General features: G+C 35.8%; 4 protein-coding genes across 7 annotated transcripts; all 4 read left to right on the top strand.

Moving 5' to 3' along the window:
* The first annotated feature begins 5,227 nt into the window (after positions 1 to 5,227).
* LOC105159713 (transcription factor bHLH48) lies at positions 5,228 to 13,365 on the top strand. Of its 4 annotated transcripts, none has more exons than XM_088879936.1 (9): positions 5,228 to 5,507; positions 5,891 to 6,437; positions 6,639 to 6,773; positions 6,881 to 6,946; positions 9,028 to 9,096; positions 9,654 to 9,725; positions 10,608 to 10,818; positions 11,063 to 11,128; positions 13,226 to 13,365. In XM_088879936.1, coding segments are annotated over exons 1-8 (1,140 nt in total). In that variant the 5' UTR covers positions 5,228 to 5,505; the 3' UTR covers positions 11,101 to 11,128; positions 13,226 to 13,365. The 4 variants fall into 4 exon arrangements, with proteins under 4 accessions (XP_088736062.1, XP_088736061.1, XP_020548912.1 ...); XM_088879935.1 differs by lacking the exon at positions 13,226 to 13,365 and adding an exon at positions 12,169 to 12,291; XM_020693253.2 differs by lacking the exon at positions 13,226 to 13,365 and having other exon boundaries at positions 5,229 to 5,507; positions 11,063 to 11,441.
* LOC105159714 (Pectin lyase-like superfamily protein) lies at positions 12,177 to 14,380 on the top strand. The gene is made up of 3 exons (XM_011076885.3): positions 12,177 to 12,787; positions 13,226 to 13,557; positions 13,687 to 14,380. The coding sequence occupies exons 1-3, from the start codon at positions 12,177 to 12,179 to the stop codon at positions 14,172 to 14,174; spliced, it is 1,431 nt and encodes a 476-aa protein (XP_011075187.2). The 3' UTR covers positions 14,175 to 14,380.
* Positions 14,381 to 14,842: 462 nt separating this feature from the next.
* On the top strand, positions 14,843 to 15,470 carry LOC105159715 (ESSS subunit of NADH:ubiquinone oxidoreductase (complex I) protein). The gene has a single exon (XM_011076886.3). The coding sequence runs from the start codon at positions 14,898 to 14,900 to the stop codon at positions 15,234 to 15,236; it is 339 nt and encodes a 112-aa protein (XP_011075188.1). The 5' UTR covers positions 14,843 to 14,897; the 3' UTR covers positions 15,237 to 15,470.
* A 3,516-nt stretch (positions 15,471 to 18,986) lies between these two features.
* Positions 18,987 to 24,422, top strand: LOC105159716 (uncharacterized). Its single transcript, XM_011076888.3, has 8 exons — positions 18,987 to 19,243; positions 20,336 to 21,431; positions 21,516 to 21,801; positions 22,070 to 22,279; positions 22,535 to 22,708; positions 22,948 to 23,142; positions 23,231 to 23,344; positions 23,903 to 24,422. The coding sequence occupies exons 2-8, from the start codon at positions 20,359 to 20,361 to the stop codon at positions 24,263 to 24,265; spliced, it is 2,415 nt and encodes an 804-aa protein (XP_011075190.2). The 5' UTR covers positions 18,987 to 19,243; positions 20,336 to 20,358; the 3' UTR covers positions 24,266 to 24,422.
* Positions 24,423 to 26,173: the final 1,751 nt, after the last annotated feature.

The raw sequence follows: 26,173 nt of genomic DNA on the forward strand, positions 1-26,173 counted from the left end.
AACATTCCCGAAGTTTGTTACAGTCTAACAAATAAATCTCTTTATTAATCAAAATTCACCTGATTTGCTGATTACAACAAAAAGATTAAAAAACATTAATTTACTCCTGATTTACTTACATTAATGTATAGATTGAATTTTGGTATTATTTAATATATCTAGATGAGTTATTGCAATTTATTTACTATTATTAATTGTAAAAAAATAATTATATCGAAATATATATCCAAGAATTAAGTGTAAATAGTGGTATAAAAAATATTTATTTACTGTTATTAATCATTAAAAAAGAATTATACCGAAATAAATAAAAAAAGAATATCCAAGAATTAAGTGTAAACATGATTAGTGGTACAAAAAATATGTATTTATTTATTTTTCATTTTCTTATATATTTATTTTTTTCTACTCTAATCCTATGAGTATAAATTATGTTGTTCTCGAATTTATTATATTTTATAATTATTTTCAATTCTCATCATATTTTTTTTCTATTTGATATTAAATGATGAAATAATGTCGCAGTTTATCGATGTAATATAATTATTTTATTTTAAAAATATATTTATGGGGAAGGGATATTTTTGCAGCCTGTCACATGAGAGTTGACCCTGACCCGGACCCGACACATGATGGGCTTCGAGACCGAATATTGTCACAATCAAGTGTAAAAATCATAGTACTATTCATGAAATAGATGTGAGGGGACTAAGACTTGGGGTCCATTTTCAGACATTGGGCCCATGGCCCAGTTTGATTTCCCCTATCTATCATCATTACAAATAATTATTTCTGCAAATACCTTTTACTACAAAGAGGCCGCCCCCACCCCCCCACCCCCCAAAAAAAAAGAAAACCAAGAAATATATAAAAAAAATTGAAATGTGAATTATTTTCTTAGATGTATTTTTTGTATTTAATTTATCCTCCTAACAATAAATAAATAAATATATGTCGTTGTATTCGAATTCTAATTATATGAAAAATATTTTAATTTAAATTTCATTATATATATATATATATTTGACTGCACACAATAGCAAATGACATTTTTGGTCAATTTTTTTTTTTTTATCATTGTGAATGAGTAGTTATCAAACCTTAGATTAGGGAATCCTATGTAAATGGGCCTAAAAGCCCAACAACCATTGGGCTATATACAGTACTCACATGAGTGGGACATTAGGCCCACTACACTATGACTTTTCATGAGACATGATCTTTTCTTTTAATTCAAAGAAATTAAAGGCTATGGATTTTGTGGCCCTAATGTCATCATGCATTTGAATGAAAACAATATTTTAAAAGATTATTTTTTTTCAAAAAAAAAAAATAATGATGGATTCAAAAGAAATAATGAAATGATTGAGGTATTTTGAAAACTATTCACCTATATAAAATCATATTTTGTTCAAAATGGATATTTTACAATTATTGTTTAACTCTATGTGTAGAATTTCAAATTAAAGTATTCTCGACTAATAAAGATATTTTAAGTACGAATCGTACATTTAAGGGGAAAAAAATAGTTCATATTGTAAAGCATTCAATTTATAATTTTCAGCTCATTATATCATTCAATGCTTTCAGATCTAAAAATCGATTTAATATATTAATATTTCAAACTAACAATTACATTAAAAATAAAATAAAGAAACATCAAACTACCATAGAAATAGACATTATACAACATTCGTGGGACTGAAACTCACAACCTTTTTATTGTAATAGCTCGACTTTTATCAGTCAAGCAAGACATCATTACTTAAAACGTTCAACTTCTTTTACTTACACTTACCATATAAGTAATTTAAATTCGACCAAATTGCGTCGGGACTAAAATTTTTCCCCTATGCAGAGTTGTATTCTTTTTTAAGTCCTTCCCCATTAGTTTGGTAATAAAGCACTTTTCCTCTTGAGGTCCAACTAACTTCAACCATAGACTTAATAGTATTTAATCCCAATTAATTAGCTCATAAATGTAACATTTAATCTAATCCATGCCCTCTATGTGTAGTGTGGTCTATAGGGCATTAGGGCTTTTACTTGTACTAATTATGGTTCTTCCACATTTATTCCCCTCTCAATAATTGGCTACCTTTTTTTTTTTTATTTCTTAGATTTCCCAAGAATCATACAATAATTATTTAATTATTCAAATAGGATTAGAGGGAGTATTATTGATCTAGAATATTCATTTTTTTTAACCAAATCTATTCTCAATTATATTAGTCCTTTTGCATTTATATTACCAAATTGACAAGTGTCCCAAATGTGAAAATCTCATTTATAATGTTATCAAAATTCAAGAAAATATTGACAAATTTTGGGTGTGTTATTATTTTTTTGTATATTAAAAGGAATATATATTAAAGTACTAAGATATTCAAATTTTATTAAGAGTAGTACCAATATCAAGAAAAATATTTGAGGTGGGCTCAAATTGGGACACAAATTTCAATTGGGCCGACAATGTTGACAGATAGCACACAATTGGAGACTCACTATCATCAACAAGTTGAGAATGAAGAAAATGATTCAAAATTACCCCCCCCCCCCAAAAAAAAAATTATATTATGTGATGAGGGGCGCAATGGAGACACATACTCATTTATTCTTTCAATGTCGTTATGTCAGAAGTTGCCTGACAGGGATTCGGCGGATTGTTCGGTTTGAATGGCCTAATAGAGAATGGTCACGGGACGTTGAGTGGGCTGCAAGGAAATGGAGAGGAAAACATATGATTAACTTGGTTTATCGTGCACTCCTGGCTGCTTGCATTTACCACATTTGGAGGGAACGAAATTTGAGACGCTTTGAGCATACGGAGCGACCACCGAATATAATAGCCACCGTTATCGTGGAAGATATTAGATAGAGGATTATCAGTGTTAATTTATCTCGTTCTGTTAGTTCATGTGCGTTATATAGATTATGGCGTATCCCTTGGCCTGTCGAGGGAGAAACCACCAGTTGAGCACTGTTGTACTGTACGATCTTATTTTATTAATGAAACTTACATTTACCCAAAAAAAAGAAAAAGAAAAAAATCAATGAAATATAATGCCAATATTTGAATTTTTTTTAGGGGTGGTGTACGTAATAAATCAGTTTGAGTATGAATCTGACAAATATAAACACAAATTCTACATATAACATGGTATATTTTAATTACAATTATCCTAAATATTTATAGTTGGTCCAGTCGTCCGTACTGATACAAATACAGATAACGAAATCTCAATCTTTTAGGGTGTTCTCAGATCGACACTTCCTTCATCGGGTCATTAAGTTCAATAAAAAAATACACGAACCTCCATTCTACAATAGCATTTTCAGTTACACGGAGAGTATTTTTGTCTCTCAAAAACTTTTCTTATTTTACTTCATCAAAATTTTTTGACATTTTGATATTAAGAAATATGATGGAGATTCGATATTAATTATGAAGATAGTTACAAATTATTAAATATATATATATAGATACACGTGAATTATGTTTAAAAAAAATAATTACAAATATTATAAATGTCAAATCATATTTTGATAGTACATACCTAACCTAAGGTTATTTTTCAATTCATTTGTACGTGAAGGGAGGGGAAAGAATGGGTAAGTTTGTGTAAAATTTGCATAATATTTGGATTCGTTTTTTGAGTGTTTTGTAAAGATAGAGAGAGAAAAATAAAGATAAATAAGTGCGTTTTAGAGATAATATGTATGTTTAGATTTGTTTTTTAAGATAATTTAAAATAAATATTGTATGTTTAATGTTGTGTTTTGAGAGACACAAATTACTATTCATTGTCAAATAATGTCTCTTTTATATATATTTATGTATATATGTATATATATGTATGTAATTATGCTAAAACAGTTTAAAACACCTAGATAAGATATTTATGAATGATGACAAATATTGAGTATGTTTTGACTCGTCTCGGAGATAAATTGAAAATGAAAACAAACATAGTGCACAACTATGTCACAAGGAGGGGCTAAACAATCAAAACGACATTATCACGAGGGGTTTGACAATAAAATAGATCGTATTTCAAATTCGTAACATCGTGGTTTTATATTTATGCAAGAAAAATACAATTGAATAAAAAGGGTACTGCAGCAACTGTTGTCTGTATTTATAATTAGTATTCATTTATTATAAAATATAAAGCCTTATGTTAATAATCAAATTAATTTATAATATAAAGTTTCAAACTATTGAGAGGTTAATTAGTCTACAATTGAAGACATGCATCTACTCTTAACTTACACCTAACAAATAATATTATAATAATAACACAACTCAAAAAGTAATGATAAATAATAAAACTTCACTATTTAATCATCAATATTTCTTCAATAATTATTATGGCATGTAATTTAAATACAAGTTCATAATTTAAATTTTTATTTAATTACATGAAAAAGAAGAAAAATAAAATAAATAATTTATATTTTTAATTAATTTTAGATGTACATTAATAAGATATTATTGATGGAAATGAAATAGTCATCTTGTGAAAGTAAATTTGCTAAGAGAGTATTTTGGAAATAAAAAATAATTATTTTAATTCCTCAAGACTTAATAAATTAAAAAAATAATTAAATCAATTATAAGTAAAAAATAAATCTGTATAATATACGTATAACACCAACACGTAATATATAAGTACGGAGAAGATGTTTAAAAATATCAACAGAGTGCTTATAAATACTTATTTTAAGTGCTTATTAGCCTATTGCTGAAAATAAACTACAAGAGTGTTGTTGTTTCACGTTTTTTCTTCTGAATTATTTATTAAATTGATTTAAGTAAAAAATTATAGATAATTATCTACTAATTTCTGTAAATTATTAATAAAATTATAAAAATTAAGCTATTTTTACAAATATTCAAAGTTCAACTTTTTTTTCTTTTCCTTAGTGGTTGAGGATAAAATTGAAATCTCATGAACAAGTTCGATGTTGTGCGTTAGAGTCCCATCAGACGTGTGTGTATTTGTTTAATTTTTTATATAAATATTTATTTTATTTTATTTGAATTATTATAATTTATTTAAAGTCATATTGATATATAATTAAATTATTATAATTTATTTAAATCGTATAAATATATTAATTATTATTATTTTATTTACAATCATTAATGTGTTGATGGAATAGATGGGTATAAGCATAGGCACAAGCATAGGGAGGTGGAGTTGAATAGGGACCAAAAGCAAACGCTGCTTAGGCGAACTACAGCTTGGGATTTCTGATATAAATTGATAAATGAAAACGGCAAATTCCATTTTCACAGTGGCGCACTGCATAGAGAGAGAGAGAGAGAGAGAGAGAGAGAGAGTAGGCAGAGGAATAGAATTTGACCGCCATTCATATCTAAGCTTTCACACTCTACGCATCCACCGCTCCCGGAAAAAAGAAAAAAGAGAGCAAATAGCAAAACAAAGATAGTTGAAGCTGCAACTCCACTTTTTTCCTCCGCCATTGGAAAATTTTCTCATGTACCAGCTGATGCGAAATCCGCATTTCCTTCTTCTTCGCACTAGGGGATTTTCTGATATTTTTGATCGTTTTTCTGGTGTATTAAGTTTAAAACTGGCTGGTAATTGATTCGTTGAGCTTCTTTTAGGATTCTACAAGTTTTCTTGTTGGAGTTTCGGGAATAATGTTTAATGGCGTTGCAACAGAGTCCGGGTTCTTCGAATTTCGCCTTGATTCTGTCTCGTTTTGAGCTGTAGTTTGGTCAATTTCGACTTTATTTTCTCCTGATACTTCAAAAAGAAGCTCTGGATTTGGGGGAGAGATATTGATGTAAATTTGTGTTCAAGTTCTTTGAATTTCAACTCATTTGCGTTCATTTTGTGTTTATCTTTCCAATTTCTAGGCTGAATTCAGTTCGTTTTGCGCGTAACTTTGGTGAATATCGGGTTGCCTCTCTCTCTAAACCAAGCTCCCATTTTCGGAACCTCGATTTTCGAAGGAATTGCGCATCACGATTGACTATGGAACCCAAAGCTGAAGCAACTCAACCGCATTTTAGATCCGGAGAAATGGGGTTTGGATTAGACGAAATCCACAGCCTAATCTCTGGTCCACCGGAAACCGGCAGAAACTCATTCACGGCGCTTCTCGAACTCCCGCCGCCTCAAGCAGTGCAGCTCTTAGTCAAAGAAGATTTTCCGGCTAAACATCTACCCCCGCCAATTTTTCCTTCCAACATTGGTCTCATTGACCGAGCGTCAAAGCGTTCCTTCTTCGCTTCAGCTGACAACCCGCCGGCGAGCAATACAATTTTGTTGGCTTCAAGCTCGATGAAGGTTGAGATAGTGAAGCAAGAGCCAACGGACTCGCAACCTCACCCGAATTCTGCTTCACCGGCGGTTTCAGATCAGAGTCCAAAGTCCGGCAAGCGAAAGGAGAGAGAGAAGAAGGTAATTTCACGCCCTTTCACTATGTTTCTCGTAATGGTTGTAATAAAACTGTATCAAGCGCCAAAGCGCAATAGTTCCAGGGTGAGGCCGAGCCTTCTTGAAATCAAGTTTAAAAACCCAGTAATAAAAAATGATTATCAATACGCAAACTTATCTTTTCTCTTGATGCAGTTGTATAATTATCATGGATTTCTTTCCCAGGTCAAAGAATCGAATAAAAAGAGCAAAAAAGTGGTAGCGAATGAAGCTTCTGAAGACGGTGGCAAGAAGCTGCCATACGTTCATGTCAGAGCTCGCCGAGGCCAAGCCACTGACAGCCACAGCTTAGCTGAAAGGGTAATTATCTTGATCGCATTCTTAATCTCTTATTCATCTCCTTAATCATGATTATTGCGCTTAGATTGTGATTAAGTTTGTAATGCTAAAAGTGACTTCTTATACAGGCAAGGCGAGAGAAGATTAATGCCAGAATGAAGCTATTACAGGAGCTGGTCCCAGGATGCAACAAGGTCAGCTGTCAAACGCTGTCGTTTCTTCGATATAACTAATCCCTCCGGGTTAACTGTTATAATAATTGCTTTTTGTTAAAGTTAGTGGGAATGATTAGATTTTGCATTACGTGAGGAGAAAGGTCTTTTTTTCTCTTGATTACGAGTGCCTTTTTTCTTATGACGTTCATTAGATTATGCTTTTTGTTTGTAGTTTGGTTTTTAATCAAGTGATTAGTGATAATAATTGGAGGGTCGCTGTCAACTTTTGCATTGGGGAAAAGAAAGAAAAAGCTGATGGCTTTTGCACCAAGAAAAGTAGCGGACATCTGTTGAAGTGTCCCTCTCTTAATTCTTGCATTGTGTTTACACCTTTTTGGCCTTTTTGCTTTAGTTCGTTATCAGTCGTTTCTGAGGCCATTGTTGTCATTTACTGAACAAACATTATCCTTTCCAGTTTTCCTCCTTGCCATTGTTGTTATTGACTGAACAGCATTATCTTTTGGCTTGCTCATGATATTTGGTATCTAATCCAAAATAGCTGTTAATGACTATAGTAGATGACTCTTCTTTTTACTTGGATTGTGTTAGATCATAATGTTTACGGTATTTGGTCTTAGAAGAGGGTCAGAGTGGTGGTTAAAGAGGTAGGTTGGAGTTAGGTCATAAGTTTTGGAGTTGGGCCCAGAATAGAAAACAAATGCATATAATTGTTTAGTCTAGGAAAAAATGTTAATCTTGTGCAAGCCTCAGCATTAACACGCTGGAAGTATTGCATGTTATGTCTAGCTAATAGTAGAGGACTGAATAAGATGTAATTTTGTTGTGAACTAAAGCTTCTTGGAAACTAATGGAGCCAGCCAATTTGGTTGGGCTTCAGTTCTGGATATTTTTCGTTAATCAGAATTTTCTTTTACTCTTCTCTTTCTGTTTTCTTCTGAAGATTTGTTTGGGTGTTCTCCGGATTGAATATTAAGGAGTTGAATAGGCGAAGCATTAACACACTGGATTTTTATTGTGCCCAATGGAAATAAAGAATAGTAGGAGTTAATAGTAATCGGGGTAAGAGAGTATGGATCACTTGAGACAGCTTGGACCAGACTTTCATTACTAAGAGTTAAAATTTGACAAGAACGAATGATGCAAAGATGAGGATTTGAGAATCAGAGCAGAGTAGTGCTAGAGGTGAAATTTTTTTTTCCCTTTCTATCATCAATGACGACTTTGGAGGTAGTCGTGCCAAACCTATTTAAACATCAAGAAGGGCTAGTGAAATAATTGCTGTCAGATTTGGTTTGCACCATTATGGTTGTTTTATGGCTTTCATTTGCCATAGAATTACCTATATATGGTCCTCACTCCAGTGTACTATGCTTGAGAAAGGTACACTTACCAGAAGTATTGCTACATAATTGCTCTCTTCAGCTGGTCCCCTATTATGTATTTAAACTTTTCCAATTTGGACCTTTTGTTCCGTGTTATTGTTCAAAGAAACTAACTGCCAGGGCTACGGGCCAATGGAAATGGTAATCTGCATCTAATTCTTGTACCACAGTGCTTATTGCCAAAATCTGATTTTCTTAAGTGATCATTTGTGAAATCAACTTCTGACATCTTCGGTCTTGGTACAACTGTCTTTGTTTTTTTTAAATAAAAAAACCTTGCTCCATTTAATAAACTGTTATAAACTTGAAAATTGTTGTTTTGTTGGTAATTAGGAGATATAAGTAATTAGGATGATGTTGTTGATGTACATGCTACAAACTTTTTTCATCAAGTGCTGAAGCATGGCAGCTGGTGGAAGGTACAAGTTCACAACTTGCTTGACATGTAGTTAACTGACAAAGTTGATGACCACAAGAAAAAGGGTAGAAGGGAAGAGTTGTTGCCAAAAAAGTTTGCAAGTAAGGATAAGAGAAATGTAAGAGACATGGTTAAAAAGGGGCAAGTTGTAAAATCATTTCTTTGATGATTAATGCAGTGCAGGAGATTTCTTTTGCCATCTCCACCTTTCTTTCTTGGATATATTTTTTTCGCCATGCTAAAGAAATCAGTGTAATATGCCCAGGTAAAATAACTTTGTTTTCTTGTCTCCTCTACAGATTTCAGGTACTGCAATGGTGTTGGATGAGATAATTAATCATGTTCAGGCACTTCAACGTCAAGTGGAGGTCAGACTCAGTATAATGTGGCCTCTTCCCGTGATATTAGATCAATTTCTTGGCTGTACTGGAGTGTGTCTAATATTAGGTGGAATATTTGGGAACAAAATGATGATCTCATGAGATACATTTGAATAACTATAAGAATTTAAATTTATTTAAGTTAAATCTAGTAGAGATTAAGGTGATTAATGTTTCAGAAATGAATTTCGGCATAGGAAAGTGCTTGTTATATACTTGCTTAAACTTTGCAAAGATTCCAATGTGAAAAACTGAATCTCTCATTACAGGAACAAGAAGGTAAATAATAATAATTTGCCTTTGCCAAGACTGAAATGACGAAAATTGGATTTCTCATACATTTGAGCACTGATATCACTTTGACCGCTATTTTATAGATCATAGATTCTAAACAAACAGATAATTTTATAATCAATAGAAGTTCAGAATACTAATGGAATCCTATATGTATAACAAAAGAAGTTCAAGACTTGAGTAATTCGTTATTGTGTACTCTTTTTATTCTTTTATTGCCTCAGCTGACTGACGCCATTTCTTGACACCAGTTTTTATCCATGCGACTTGCTGCTGTTAACCCAAGAATTGATTTCAACCTCGACGCACTCTTGGCTGCTGAAGTAAGTATCAATGAACTTGTAAGATTTTGTTCAATATGATGGACAAATAAAGCTAAATAGTTTAGTGCTAGATATTATGTCTAATCCATATATGCCTAATTATTGATAATATAACTGCTAAAAACTATATTGATAACCATCTGATGTGGTCTATGTTGGCACCTTAAATTTGTTCCTCCAACTTTAAACATTGTTCATCATCTATTAGCAGTGACCTTTCATGCATTTCCTACTTCTTTTTCTTCTTAATACTCGTTGTTTCATGGGCTGGGAAAAAGTAGGGGATGGTCGTAGGGCGTCATTGTCACTCTTAATTTATGAGTGGATGTTTGATTAGTAAGGGTAACAATTTTGCTGCCTTTGATAGCAGAACTAGTGGTTTCTGGACATCCCATGAGACTTACCGCCTGAGCTCATTGCCTGCTGCAGCTGGAAAATGTGAATCAGCTCAAAAAGATTACCTTTTTATCTTACTGCAATAGTTACTTTCTCCTTCAACCAAATAATATTGACCTTGAGACTCATGGCTCTCTCATTAAAATTACGACAAGTTAAGATGGGAAGATGTGCTCTGATGAATCCGTGCTGATTCTTCCTGTTGTATCCAAACCTTGTATTCTATTGCCTTGGAAGCGGTACTATAATCATATTCATATGGAATATATAATTATTCTGCCAGAAATGACCCTTATTCCTTAGCACTCAAGATTATCTCTTGAGTTTATTGTAATTGAAATTTTAGGTGCCACTAAACTTGTTAATAAGCTGCTTCATTGCCAGTGAAATCAGGATGGCCTCGAGTTAATATTTAGAATTTTCTAGTAAACATATGTACAGAAGGTATTTGTCTGTTTATCTTCTCACATTTTAATATTAACGTAGAGTGGATCCTCAATTGATAATGACTACATGGGCATGTTTACTCCAACCATCTGGCCCGAAGGACAAATCAATGGGAACAGACAACTAGAATATCAACAGCTGTGGCAAGGAGATGAGCTTCGTCAGCCTGGCTGGAGTAGGGAAGAAGACACCCCTAATTTCATCACTCCTGAGACCTCGCATTTAAGCTACGACTCTTCAGCAAATTCAGGTAAAAGTTACAGCTCAATGACGAATCAGTTTCCTTCATCCCTTTCTACATTTCTTTGGATGGACAATTACGCTTCAGCATGAATATTGTTGAAAAAAAAAGAACTACTTTTGGTAGTCCTGGATGTGTTTCTCACACTTAAACATGTAAAATCTCTGCAAGACAGAAGGTTCATAAACAACTTCAAAATGCTTGAGATGAACTTTCAAATTTAGACTAATTTTACCTTATTGTGTTGGTACAGCGCCTCTGCACTCGAGTCAGCTGAAAATGGAGCTCTGAAGGAGGTCAAGAGGTCCACGGTAGCTAGGTTTGTATATATATATATATATTTGGCTATATATCTATATATGAGTAATAGATATAAATAGAGGTTATTTCAGCATTGAGCTTGGATTTCCATGTATGCCATTATAGTTAGTTGGAAATCCTTGTTACATTTATCTTAGCGAGAGAGAGAGAGAGAGAGATTTAGTTTGTTATATAAAAAGATATGGTCCATTCTACTACACTACTACTAACTTAAAAGAGTTATTCAGTCACGTATCAGGTGAGTGAGTGATTCAATTTGAGGGTGTTAACTCCGAAGATTTCTTATAACTACATTACAATTCCAGCTTTTCTCTTGCATTCTCTGTTTGTTTTTGTTGGGTTTTTTTTTCCTTGTCTTTTCAGCTAAAGGTATTTGTCCTTCATCTTTCTTATTGCTGTTTGCCCTTACACTTCCTTTTCAATTGAAAATTTCATGCTAACTCTAATTTGAAAATTCTATCTTCCCTTATTATTGAAAATTTCTCACATGCTACTATTCACATAATTTAAAATTTTAATCTCGCACCACCCTTGCTTGCTTCTTCATTAAAAATTAACTTACCACATGTGAGAAATCCCAGTGAATCCCATACACATCCCAAGTTAGATTAAAAAAATTCACTTTTTTTCTTTTAGTACCAAGAGATTCAATAAATTATTCAAATTAAAAAATTATTTTAATACATTTATAATTTAAATGAATGAATGCGATCCAACAGTATTTAAAAAAAAAAAAAAGGAAATTATTCTGCAAGTATATATATATATATATATATATATTATGTTGGTAGAATTCGAATTTACAATCTCAATTTTATCAAATAAGATTTTGAAGCTTGAAGCAACAACCTTAACCTTATTAATCAAGCAATTCATGACAAAAAAATAAAAAAAAAAGAAAGAAAGAAAAGAAAAAGAAAAATTTTGTTTCTTCTGAATCACATTTGAAGTATCAAACACTATTAACAAAAAACAACCCCAAGTTGAATGCAAGTCTTATTAATTCATATTTCTAACTTTGAATGTTTTTCCTAAAAGAAGTAGACATGATGAGATCAAAGTTTACCCTTTTCCACATCCAATCACTTCTTCTTCTTCTACCTCTCACTCTCCTCCCATCCCACTCCGCCACCTCACCCTTCCTCTTCCTCTCGTCCGATCTCCCCCTCTCCCTCTCCGTCGCTGACTACGGCGCCACCGCCACTGGCCGCCACTACGACACCGCTGCTATTCAGTCCGCCATCGACGATTGCGCCTCCGCCTTCTCTCTTCAACACCGTCCCTGCCAGGTCAACTTCCCTCCCGGCAAGTACCTGACCGCCACTTTACATCTGAAATCCGGCGTCTTACTCAACATATCAAGGAATGCTACCATCCTCGGGGGGACTAAACTGGAAGACTATCCCGAGAAGCAGGAGAAATGGTACGTGGTGGTGGCGGAGAATGCGGAGGAGGTGGGGATCACCGGCGGCGGGGAGATCAACGGGCAGGGGTTGGAGTTTGTGAAGAGATTCGATGAGAGGAAGAATGTGATGGTGAGCTGGAATGAGACTGGGGCGTGCTTGGGTGATGAGTGTAGGCCGCGGTTGGTGGGGTTTATTGGCTGCAAGAATGTGAGGATCTGGGATGTGAGCTTCAATCAGCCAGCTTACTGGTGGTACGTTGTGCTTGCCTGTTTGTTCCTGATAGCCGTTATCGTTAAGATCGTTTCTTTTCTGATTGGTCGTTCTGGATAGGGTTTGCTTGATTGACTTGATTTTGCAAAAGGTGTCCTCCCATTTTCTATATTTGCTTATTCGTCCCTAATTGTTTATTTGGATGAATTGTAGAATGGTCTTTGGACCAATTATGACAGTTCTGAAATATCTCAATACAAGATCGTGTAGGTTGAATCACGGATGAATCTGAAGGCAATTCTTGCATCTAGTGAACTCATTCGATTGCGAAGAAACATGTGGTGGATGAACATTTGTTATGTATGCAAAAGATTGACAATCAAACTTTAATACTACTCTTTGTATTTCACTGAAAATCTTGTCTTGTTTCAATAATGGTTCGGCATCTAACAGAGAACACATTATGTGGGAGATTGCAGCTTGCACATTGTCCGGTGTCGGAACACATCGATTCATGACATTTCAATCTATGGGGACTTCAATACACCTAACAATGACGGCATAGATATTGAGGATTCAAACAATACACTCATAACAAGATGCACCATAGACACGGGAGATGATGCTATATGTCCCAAGACATATACCGGTCCCATATACAATCTTACTGCAACCAGCTGCTGGATTAAAACAAAGTCTTCAGCAATCAAATTTGGGAGTGCTAGTTGGTATGCTTTCAAAGGGTTGCTATTCGATAATATAACCATTGTTGAATCTCATAGAGGACTCGGGTTGCAAATACGAGATGGAGGTAAAGAAATCAACTGCTTCACATTCTTTTGTCATCAACTCTTGCATGCTCCTCTTGGCGACTAAGTGACTAATAAATCAACACTTACCGATAAATGCCCTCTTATGTATGGACTGGTGACCTGTGCAGGGAATGTTAGTGACATTACCTTTTCGAACATTAATATCAGCACGAGATACTATGATCCATCATGGTGGGGTAGAGCGGAACCGATTTATATCACAACCTGCCCAAGAGACAACAACTCCACAGCTGGTTCCATCTCCAATCTGCAATTCATAAACATCACAGCTACTTCTGAAAATGGTGTGTTCTTATCAGGATCAAAAGGTGGAGTTCTGAGGAATTTGAAGTTTCTCAATGTGAACCTTACCTACAAAAGATGGACAAACTACGTGGACGGACTCGTGGACTACAGACCAGGGTGCCAAGGGCTTGTGAATCACAGCACAGCCGGATTCATGATGGAGCACATTGATGGCTTGGAGGTTGAAAACGTGAACATGAGATGGGCTGAGGAGAAGACGCAGCTGTGGAATAACCCTCTCGATTTTCGGCCTTCGACTGTGAACAATATTTCATTGCTGAATTTCCATTCTGGACTGTACAAACAATGATGATTGGAATAAGGATGTCTGAGTCGAGCGTTGTCTGAATCTGACTTAAACATGTCATGTAATGAGAAGTCATAACCCTCAGGAGCTCATGTCTCAGAGCCAAAATGTGGAGAAATCATGATTTGCTTGGATCCAAAAGTTCTGTAATCCCATTTCTAAAATACAGTGAATGTTATCAATAAAAGCAATTTCGAATTTTCTATTTATACATGTCGTAAAATTCAAATTTATCTTTTTAACTCATCCATTTCATTCAATAAAATTTGATGATAATAATAATTTCAACCTATTTCAATAAACTTATCAAAATACTCCTCAAATTTTTTCAACTTTTGACACTTTTATATTTTTGAAACCATTAAGCCATGATTGATAACCATTTGTCAATAAAAATATTAATTATTGATAATTTTAAATATTTTTATACAACACATCGAATTTGTCGTGCTATGCGAGTTGGAGGTTAAAAGGATAGCTAGAAACCTACAACAGCCTCCAAATGGTAATTTGACTAACATGACATTAACAATAAGGGGACAAAATGCAATTTGTCAAACTTTCTAGGTGGTCAACTGCTATTCTCTCAAACTCCAAGGACCAATAGCAAATACACCACTTTTGCGACGACGTCGCAGAACCCCTGCCCAATCTCGGATCCAAAACCAACCCAAACACAAATATACACCCTCTCTTCACTTCTCTTTCGCTCTGTCTACACCAAAAATGCCGTCGTTTAAGCCCTTCGCTACCGCGGCCAACACTCTCCGGGCCCGCCTCAGGCCGTCCCTTCGCACCCGTGGAGGCGGAGGTGATGGGCCGAGCCGTTGGACCAGTCCAGGCCACGAGGAACGGCCCAAGGGTTTTGCCTTCAGTCGTACGCCGCCGCCGCCTGGAGAGTCTCGGAAGTGGGAAGACTGGGAGCTGCCGTGCTATGTTACTAGCTTCCTTACTATTGTCATCCTTGGAGTGGGCCTCAATGCTAAGCCCGATCTCACGATTGAGACCTGGGCACACCAGAAAGCCCTCGAACGGCTCGAATTGGACTCGGACCCGGCCCGTTGAGTCTGATTGGAGGAGGTATCTTCGATTTACTAGGGCGTGGTGCTTTTCTTTTCCGTTTTCCTCTCGTGGTATCTTCACATGGGCGAGGCCCTTCGTTTTGAATTATCAGACCTTGTGTAGTGAACGGTTTGAAGAAATAAACGAAATTCACTGACTTGTTTCCATCTTTGGGATTTGAACTATGTTGTTCCGAATGTCTATTAATATAGTGAGATTTTCAGGATGTTACAATTACTACAGGTTAAATTAATATTATGTTTTATGTGCATCAGAACTAAAGGTTGCCCCAGGTTGGAGTAAGGAGTTCATTTGCCTTTGTGGGTTGAATAAACTTCTAATGATTCAACCTTATGCATTTTCATAAATTCGAAGTTTTGGATTGGCCAGATTCTGTTAGTATTTTTGAACTGATGAAATTTGAAGTACTTGTTTCATTCAGATTTTTATTTTCATAATGCTGTCTAGCTGATGGTAATTATTGAAATTAGGTTTTAATTGAAATATTGAATGCAATTTAAATGATTCCATGTCAATTAACTCTGTCGAAATATTTTGTAGTTCCCATCTGCTGCAACATGTACTGATACCCTGTTGATTGGGATCATTCATTATCTTTTTTAAACAAGAATGTTTGGTTCTCCCAATTTTTACAGGCTAATGATGTCTAGTTCTGTTAATGGTATAGAACTTGGTTAAGGATTTAAGACATACTATGGTTTTGAGCTTAATATATAACTACTGATACTAAAGGAGGATTATCTCTCAAGATGAATTACCAAATTGCTATGAACTGTGTGGTTGCTCTGATGTGAATAATGTGTTTGTTATGAGGAAGGCCTTGATGAAGGCAACTTTTAGCGTGTGATTTTGCTCGACTGTTGTAACGTTGACGGTTGATCAACAATACTTGCCATCATTTCAAGACATGCAGCATCTGTAGCTGTTATATTATAACAAAGTATTTGCAAAAAACATTTACTCTCTAATGGATAACTGATTGGAAAACAAACAGGGAGAAGAAGAGATAGAATTGCTTTCTTGAATTCTTAATGATAGTTCTGCGATTCATACTTTGCAGATTTTAGCTTATCACCATCGCATTAATATAACATCAAATGAACTAATAGCTGGGGAATATAGTCTATTGGTTTGGTAGTTGAACAGAGCAACATTCAGTGGTGGACTTGACCTTTGTTGTCAAAGGTACCTGTCGATATTGTTTTATGAGGATATAAGACTGCTGGACCTTGTCTGCTTGTCCTGTTGGTCCTGTCTGGCTCCAAATAGATGAATATAGAAATTCTATATGGTCATTATGTTTATCTCTAGGTTGTGTGAGGATGGTCTGGAGCATCTTCATTTTGCCTTCACCTCTAATTTCCTGGTTCTTCATTGTTGCCTTTCGAAGATTTGCAGCATCCTTAGTTGATACTATGTCTCCAAGGACTTATGGAAGCTGATTACATACACCAAAAGCTGTGTTATTGCAGGGTATTTGCCCGTGATTCTCTCTGTTTAATCTCCTAGGTTGGAGCAACTTAGAGTAAAGTAGATTATAACTTTTAAAACACTTGTTAAGAGGGTATTATAGATATACCTTTATTGTGTATTATAGCCTCCTTGTTGAGTTGGAAAACCAGGGAGGGTTGAAATTTCAGCCCATCTCTTTGAAGAAAATGAAATGTGAAAATTTGTAGCCTTGGATTTGTGTTGCTCTTTTTTTCCTTCTAAATTTTAGTGCTATTTTAGGAAAATAAAGAGTATTCTCCAGCTTTCTAATAAGCATTAGTTGTTCAAAGTTAAAAGAATCTGATAAACATGAAAGGGCAACATCTCTTGGAATTGTGTGAGAGTGTAGTAGCTGACTCTGACAGGGGAATCTTTACATGTAAGATGAGAAGATACAGGATAAGGAATCGGCCGTGTAATAGAGCTAGTAGCAAAAGAGAATTAGAGAAACCAAGAGATGGCGGAGAGCGACGTGAAAACATATTAGTCATACGAGGTCAAGACGACAATGTTTGATGTGGAAATAAGGCTCTGTTTTAGTAGAGACCAAAATGCGATATCCCTGGGCCGCCCAAAGAGCCATGTCGTTTATCAGAAGCTGGCCACAGCCTGTTATTGACTATACGAGAATGTGATTGTCCCAGCTTTGAGTAGTGCCTTTTGGTAATGCATGGCAAGTCCATCAACGTTTTCTGCAATGGTGTTATGATGTTGACGGTATGGTACCCACACACTGGATCCCACCCAGACAGATATTGATTTTGCTGAAATTCAAAGATAAGATCTGTATCAGATGTAGTGGAATCAATACCACTACATGGCAAGTAAAATAATTATGCGATGTAATTGATGTACAATAACACTGAAATATTATTAGTCACATGATAAGTGTATATGTTATATAAGTAATTGGGTCTGAATAAATGAAACTTTTTCCTTGATTAGAATAGTTGGTTGAGGAGGATATAATTAGTCATTGTGCGGTTTATTTCTGATCATGAAACATGAGTAATATTTTAATCAATTATGATTTCAAAAATGAATTGTAATTAAAAAAGGAATAATGGGGAGGCAGATCTGAGAACTTGAGGATCACATATATAGTTGTGGAATCTTGAGGGTGAAGTCTGAGAGTGAGAGTAATGGGGGCATATGTTGTTGGGATGATGAGTAGCAGCCATGCCGAAGCTTCCTTCACCTTCAAGTATCAAAGGATATGGCACGTTCATCAAGCTTAAAATATATCAAAAATCTTGAATATCCCATCCCAAGTGCTGATGGGTTGTTTGTGGAATCACACTAAGGTGGGGTTGGGGACAAGAAAAATCTTTGGTTTTTATTGTTGGATCAATCCTTTTATTTATACTCCTCCCTTCCCTTTCTGTATAAACATTGGATTCTCTTCACTAGATCCAACCCATTTCCTACTCTTTAAGAAGATGGGCTTAAACTCTAATATGTAAGGATCTAATATTACTATTGTACCATTTTAATATTTGTACTTCACCTGAAATTTTATAATTTTAAAAATAAAATATGTAGGGTTCCATAATCTGGTGTGAAAATGTGGAATAATATCAACATTGTATGGTATTATTAATGTGTGGTAGAGTTCCATAATCCATACGTTTGATACTTTTACTTGTATTTTGTACAAAAAAATGAAAAAAGAAAAAAATTCAGGAAGCTGAAAATTGGAGGCCACTAATTATGTAGGGTACAAGCTATTCCATTGTGCATCCATCCCCACGTCATCATGGGCTAAATAATGAAATGAAATGATCCCACATTATTATTAATATATGAAAAGAATAGTACTACTGCTCTATCATCATTAACCCTTCAATGTAATAAGAGATGGGATAGAATTTGTTTGCACAACTCTCCTCTTCTTATTACAAATTCCAATAAAAAATCATAAGAGAGAAGGATGGGTGTGGTGTGGTGTCGGTGATGGTTGGGGTTCATGTGAAAATAGATACATACCACGCTTGACTGCACTGCACCCTCACTATTAAGTCTTCACTTTCTTATGTCTTTTTCACCCCCTCCCTCCCTTTTTATTTATAATAATTGAACCACAGCAATGCAAAAATTGGGGGAGGGGGAGGGGAACGCGTAACGTAACCGGGATCTCCCGGTTGCTGTCCCCCACCGACACATTTAACCGGTCACCGGGGGCAGACACAAAAACAAAAAAGAGGTTTTTAAAATGGATCCCTCTCCCGCACTCCTCTAGCAGTAGGCAGTAACAAAACCTCTCTCGCCCCCACCCTCCGCCCTTCCTACATTTATATATATATATATATATATATTTATCACTACTCTACGTATACTTTGTATATCTTTCACATGTTGATGCACGGAAAGCTACTCTTTCTCAGCTTTTAGAGAGAGAGAGAAAAAAAAGAGAGGATTTGGTTGATGCGAGTGGAGTGGGAGAAGCTTCTTCAATCTCTCCAGCTTCAACTTCGATGCTGCTATCCGGAAAAGCTGTGGTACAATTCTGCAATACACTTTTTACTGCTCTTGCTTTCTTTTGTTTTTGAAACTTTTGAGTATAAAGCTCTTTCGCTACTCTCCATGTACTTTCTCCTGCTCTGTTTTCTGTAACCTTTGTTTTCCATTCTTGGATCTTGTTGTTTTCGAAATCTCATCATTTTTTACCCGCCGCCTTTTTATTCTATTTTCTCTGTTGTGGTATTTACCGAGGATGTTAGTTTCCTGATTGTGAATTTTTTTTTTAGTGTTTAATGTTTTTTGTATGGCGGTTGAGTTTGTATTCGGAAATCGTGCATTTCCAAAGTGACAGTTACTGTCATTATTTCTGTAACCGTCGACATTCATCACTCATTTGCGTGCCTTAATTTACGCTTTAATTCTATTTGCACGGGTGATGTCAATGCATTTTTAGTGAAAAGAATTAAAGCTGGAATTAATTATTTTCTGGCATATTCTGTGAGATGATGTGCATTTGCTGAACTGAATTGAGTGAGCAAATTTTCTCTGGTTCTTCTCTTCTTCTTTTTTTTCTTCCCTTCTTTTTCCTGTAAGATCTTCTTCTTTGCTTTTATTTGATGCCTTGTGGTTATGTTATCATGTGGAGATCATTGGTTTATATAGTTTCCAGTCTCACTTTTTGGTTGATAAGTGTGGCTGTCATCTATTTCCTTCACCCGTTGGTATGAATCATATTCTTAAACTTGTAGGTTTTTATGGTTCTCTTTCGTTTTACTTTTTCCTTTTTCTATAAAATCTGGTTTAGCGTAGATCTGTATGAAAATGACAGATTTGTTAATTTCTCCTGTTAAAGACTGGAATTTGATTACTTCTCCTACTTCTCTAGTGGAATCGAAATTGAAGTTAATTTACCAACATTACGAAGGCATCATGCTTTTTTCTCTTGAATTAACCCATAGTAATAAAGAGTGTTTTCAACTGAAATATACAGAATCGCTATTATGTTCACCAGTAGAAATAGAGACATTGTTCAATTATATGGTAACAATGTTTTTGTGATCTAAAGTGGTGCTCCTTAAGTGATCAACTGTTGTGCTTCTCTCACTGACTGGTCCTTTGTTGTTATTCAGTGAAAAGGGGGGGAACATTGAGTATGAAGGACACTGACAGAAGAAGGGGTCCAAACAACAAAGAAAAGAACCGCCCTGCAAGACCTGATACAAGGGATCGTAGGCTGCAAGAAAAGAATGGTGGCAAAAACTTGAAAGCAAAAGAGATTGATGCCAAACCTTCATCTGATAAACTGAACACCAGTACAGTAGTAAGTGATTTAAGAACCAGTGCTACAGAGCCCTCGGAAGTTTATGAAAGTATGGTCATAGATTATGTGGATGATGGATACAGGTCTGAGGAAGCATTTCACAGTACCAAAACACTTAAAATGGATGAGAAACAAGGCAATGAAAAATTTAATGATAACTCTAGTGATATGGAGATTGCGGATGAATCTGATGCTGAGACTACAAATGATTCTGTTTCTTCTCATGGAGGTTCACAAACAGCTGATGAGGAGAAAACAGAAAAAGTTGCCAGGGTTACCAAAAAGCATGCCAAGAATCACCCCTCTGATGGCTATTCTCAGTCATCAAGATCAAGATCCGAAAGAAAAACTAATAATCTACAGATCAAAGTACCCAAAGACACACCGAAGAAAGGGGCTAAACCTGAAAAAGGGCTTTCTAAGTCAACAGCCAAGAGTTCATCGGATAATTTAAGAAACATGAAAGTTCATCCAAAACCTGTATCAGATTCCTCAGAAGGTGCCGATTGCCAACCACTTGAACAGGACAAAGGGGTCGATATCCTGGATGAGGCTTCTAATGGTGCTCATAGTGTGTGCAGTGATGACGAAGAAGTCAATACTGAGCAAAATAACAATCAGGGAGACAAGGCTGCAACAGATCAAAAGATTGAGGAACTGGAAACCAGGATTCAGAATCTTGAAAGTGAACTGAGAGAAGTCGCAGCTCTTGAAATTGCACTCTATTCTGTGGCACCTGAGCATGGTAGCTCCTCACACAAGGTGCACACACCTGCCAGGCGCCTCTCTAGACTCTATATTTATGCTTGCAAACACTGGTCCCAAGACAAGCGAGCTACTGTTGCTAAAAATACTGTGTCTGGACTTGTTTTAGTTTCCAAGTCATGCGGCAGTGATGTTTCCAGGTTAGTAGAAGCAGCTTCTTTTAGTAGGCATGTATTGTAACGAAGTTGAAAACTCCTGAATCTCCTGTATTTCCTTTTTATTAGGTTGACCTTTTGGTTATCAAACACTGTTGTTCTGAGGGAAATTATAACTCAAGCATTTGGGAGTTCCTGCAACTCCAATGCTCTAGCAAAAGTATTTGAGTCCAATGGATGTGAAACAAAGTCTCCACCTGTTAAATTGAAGAATAGCAGCGGGAGTAGACAACTGAATAAGCAGGGTTTGTTACAGTTCATTGATGATTGGCAAGAAACAAGAACGTTCACGGCTGCTTTGGGGAAAGTTGAGGCCTGGATTTTCTCACGGATAGTTGAATCGATATGGTGGCAGGTAATTACTTTGTGGTCTGCATACACAACCTAAATATTGACATTTTAAGATATTTAATCAGTCGATGGACTACAGATGTATTATCCCAATTGGAGTTGTTACGTTGCTGTTATATTTCAATGCTGCTTGTAATATGAAATGAATACCCAGACACTTATCTAAAGACAGTGGCCTCAACTGATTGTCACTTATTTTATGGTATCAGATTTCATGTATATGGCTTGCTGCTCCTTTTAAACTTTTTATTTTGACTATTCTTTTGATTCAGACTCTGACGCCTAATATGCAATCACCTATTGGTGATTCCACTACAAACAAAGGTGCTGAAAGGTTATTGGGTCCAGCCCTTGGTGACCACAGACAAGGAAACTTTTCCATTAACCTTTGGAAAAATGCCTTTCATGATGCTTTCAAGAGGCTTTGTCCTGTTCGAGCTGGGGGGCATGAATGTGGTTGCTTGCCTGTCTTGGCAAGGAAGGTGTGTAAACATAATGCCATTATTCTCCTTTTCCAACTTCCTATACATATGGGTGTTTAATGTGCGTGCATTTGACGGGTTGAAATGTGAAAATGTCGATTTACAATTTAGCATAAGTCTAGGCTTCTTTTTTTGCTTTTCTTTAAAATTTAATGATTTAAAAGAAATATCTACTTTTACTTTGCTGTTTTCAATAATTCAGTGGTACATGCAATAGAAGTTGTAATGTCTAATCAGATGTATGCATTTTATTAGGTGATGGAACAATGTATTGGGAGGCTAGATGTGGCCATGTTCAATGCTATTCTCCGTGAGTCAGCCCATGAGATCCCTACTGATCCCGTATCCGATCCAATTGTGGACTCCAAGGTTTTGCCTATTCCTGCTGGAGATTTGAGTTTTGGATCTGGCGCTCAGCTTAAAAACTCTGTAAGTACCTTGCAGAATATTACATATATTGTAAAGAAATTTTGCTTAACTGTCTTAATTTTGTCTTTTAATTACTGAAATTTACTATTATCTTCTCAAAGCACCTTGTCAGTTGTCCTAGTATCAATAAGGTTTTGCAGGAGTTTGCGGATGTCTTTCTGGTTAAGACTGTCCAAGAACCAATATCCTGTTCACATCATTAATCCTTATGATACATGATGCTGTCTGCACTCCCGCAGGTTGGCAATTGGGCGAGATGGCTGTCCGATTTCCTTGGCATGGATGCTGATGCTTCTGCAGAAGATGAAAAGAAAAGCCAGGATGATGATGATAAGAGTACTGAGGAACCAAAAAGCTTCCCTCTACTTAATGCCTTGAGTGATCTTCTAATGCTTCCGAAAGATATGCTTATGGATCGGACAATCAGATTGGAGGTCCAGCAAATAAAAATTATGTTTTCATCGTTATTGCACTTTATCTCTTTCATGTACAGAATACTCATCCAGGTTCGTTCTTTTATAGGTATGTCCATCAATCAGTCTTCCACTTGTTAAGCGGATACTATGCAACTTTTCTCCTGATGAGTTTTGCCCTGACGCCGTTCCAGGAGCTGTGTTAGAGGCACTGAATGCTGAGGTATCTTATTTTTACTTCATGTCGATTTACTGCAGTGCATATTTTTTTCTTGTCCATGGAAATATTCCTCTAAGCATGTTGTGGTGGATGATTGTATGAAATGTGGTTTGAATAGTTTCCCACCTCTAGCTCTCTGATACAGTACTTGAAAAGATTAAGTTTGTGGAGTATGGGTTTTTTCACATCCATCTCCGAATCTTGAATATTAATTCATCCAAATTACAGATTTATGCTGATTTCTTGTGTGGTTATGTCAATTTGGTCACTTCTCAAGGAAATACATGTCATGGTATGCTCACATCTTCAAATATCTTTACATGCCTGTTCCTGGAAGACATGATTAATGCTATTTTGTAATGATCTCTCCGGTAGTCTTCAAAAATAAAAAGACTAGTGAAGAACTTACGTAGATTTGCTCCATATTATGTGCTTACATGATGTGTAATACCCTAAGAAACATACATGCTGAAAAATAAGATTCCTGCTTGAGATGTTACTTTTGGGGCGTAGAGATATACTCCCTAGCTGATAATGACTATTCCCTCTTCATGCATTCAGTGTATTGTAGAGCGTAGATTGTCAGGAGACTCTGCCAGTAGCTTCCCCTACACTGCCAGTCCAACTACGTACATACCTCCTTCGTCCACTGATGTGGCTGAGAAAGTAGCAGAGGCTGGTGCAAATTCTCAGTTCTCGCGAAGTTCATCTTCCGTGCAGAGGAAGGGATACACCAGTGATGAGGAGCTGGATGAACTGGAGTCTTGCATCACGTCAGTTATCAACAAATTGCCATCATCTCCTACTACTGTGGTTAATGGAAATGGAAATGGAAATATAAACGATGATCGTACAGAAGAAGTCAGTTACAATGGAGGCAACGCTAGGTACGATCTCCTTCGTGTGGTCTGGAAAGCCACATAGACCGAATGCTTGTAAGGATTGTGTATGTTACTTTTGCAATGAAAAAGGAGGTAAACGTGGAAAGAAAAGTATAGATAACAGAATTCATCAGTTCATTTGTACATTTGGCTTATCTTTCTCACATTAGAAATTATTCAATTTCTGGGACAATTTTCTACCTTTCTGCTTTTTGTGTTTAAATGAGGTGGGTGATACGCAGGGTCATCTTGTGTACAAACGGACTTAAAAGGTGGACCAGGCCCAAAACCGAAACTTGGGTGTTTGGGATAGGACCCAACCCAGTTTGAATAAATGAAGTGGGCTTAATGATTGAATGGGCTGTCGCACAAGATCTCATCTACCTAGAATAATAACCTTATATAAAAATATCCTTTGTTATAAACTTAGAGAAATTCTAAGTTTATTGGCCTATCACTCTTAATAGAATATAAAGAAATAATATATGTATTTCTCCAACAAACTTTCTTATTCACTCTCAAAAAATCACTTTACAAATGAAATACATGGTGGTATTTATAGACCACCAAAATTATGGTTACAAAATACATCATAACTATTTTAATTACAAATTATAATGGGGGATACAAAAGGGTGTATAACATAATGGGTATTAAAAAAGAATATGAAGAGGTGTATGCATTCATATATACATATTATATATAATACTCCCCCTTGAATGCATACCTCTTTATCATATACATCCTGCCTCGTTAAAAACCTTGCCTGGAAAAACCCAATGGGATAAAAACCAAGGCTAAGGAAAAGAGTACAGTTGTATAATCTCCCCCTCAATTGAGGCAGATATCTTTCAGGTGTCGCATGCCAATATTACGTATGAGTTGTTTGAACACCTTTGTTGGTAATGCCTTCGTAAACAAATCTGCTAAGTTCTGACTTGATGAAATTTGTTGAACATCAACTTTGCCTTCCACTTGAAGCTCGTGAGTGGAGAAAAATTTTGGTAATATGTGCTTGGTTCTGTCGCCTTTAATATAACCATCCTTGATTTGGGCGATGCACGCCGCATTGTCTTCATATATTACTGTGGGACTTTTCTCGATTGATTGTAGTCCACATGATTCATGCACATAATGTATTAATGATCTAAGCCATACACATTCACGCCCAGCCTCGTATAATGCAATTAATTCTGCATGATTTGATGAGGTGGCTACCAAAGTCTGTTTGGTTGAACGCCATGAAATAGCAGTTCCACCATACATGAATACATATCCAGATTGAGATATAGCTTTATGTGGATCAGATAAATACCCCGCATCTGAATAACCAACTAATTTGGTTGTTTTGGCATCATCATGCCTTTCAAAATATAGTCCCATGTCACTTGTTCCACGTAAATAACGTAGCACGTGTTTAACACCATTCCAGTGTCTTTTTGTTGGTGTTGAACTATATCTTGCTAGTAGATTAACAGAAAATGCTATATCTGGTCGGGTATTATTAGCAAGATACATCAATGCACCAATTGCACTGAGATATGGTACTTCTGGACCTAAAATCTCATCATTATGTGCTGGAGGACGAAACGGATCTTTATTAACATCAAGCGATCGAACTACCATAGGTGTACTCAATGGATGAGCTTTGTCCATATGAAAACGCTTAAGGACTTTTTCTATATAGTTCGATTGATGAATGAAAATTCCACCCTTAGTATGTTCGAACTGCAGGCCGAGACAATACTTTGTAGTGCCTAAATCTTTCATCTCAAACTCACTTTTTAAGTAATTAGCTGCTTGTCGAATCTCTTCAGGAGATCCAATAATATTCAAATCATCAACATACACAGCTATGATTACAAATCCCGACTCTGTCCTCTTTATGAATAAACATGGACTTATTTGATTATGGCAAAATCCTTTCTTTATTAAGTACTCACTAAGACGA

The sequence above is a fragment of the Sesamum indicum genome, linkage group LG4 (assembly GCF_026168435.1).
Source record: "Sesamum indicum cultivar Baizhima isolate 11 linkage group LG4, ASM2616843v1, whole genome shotgun sequence".
Classification (NCBI taxonomy): Eukaryota; Viridiplantae; Streptophyta; class Magnoliopsida; order Lamiales; family Pedaliaceae; genus Sesamum; species Sesamum indicum.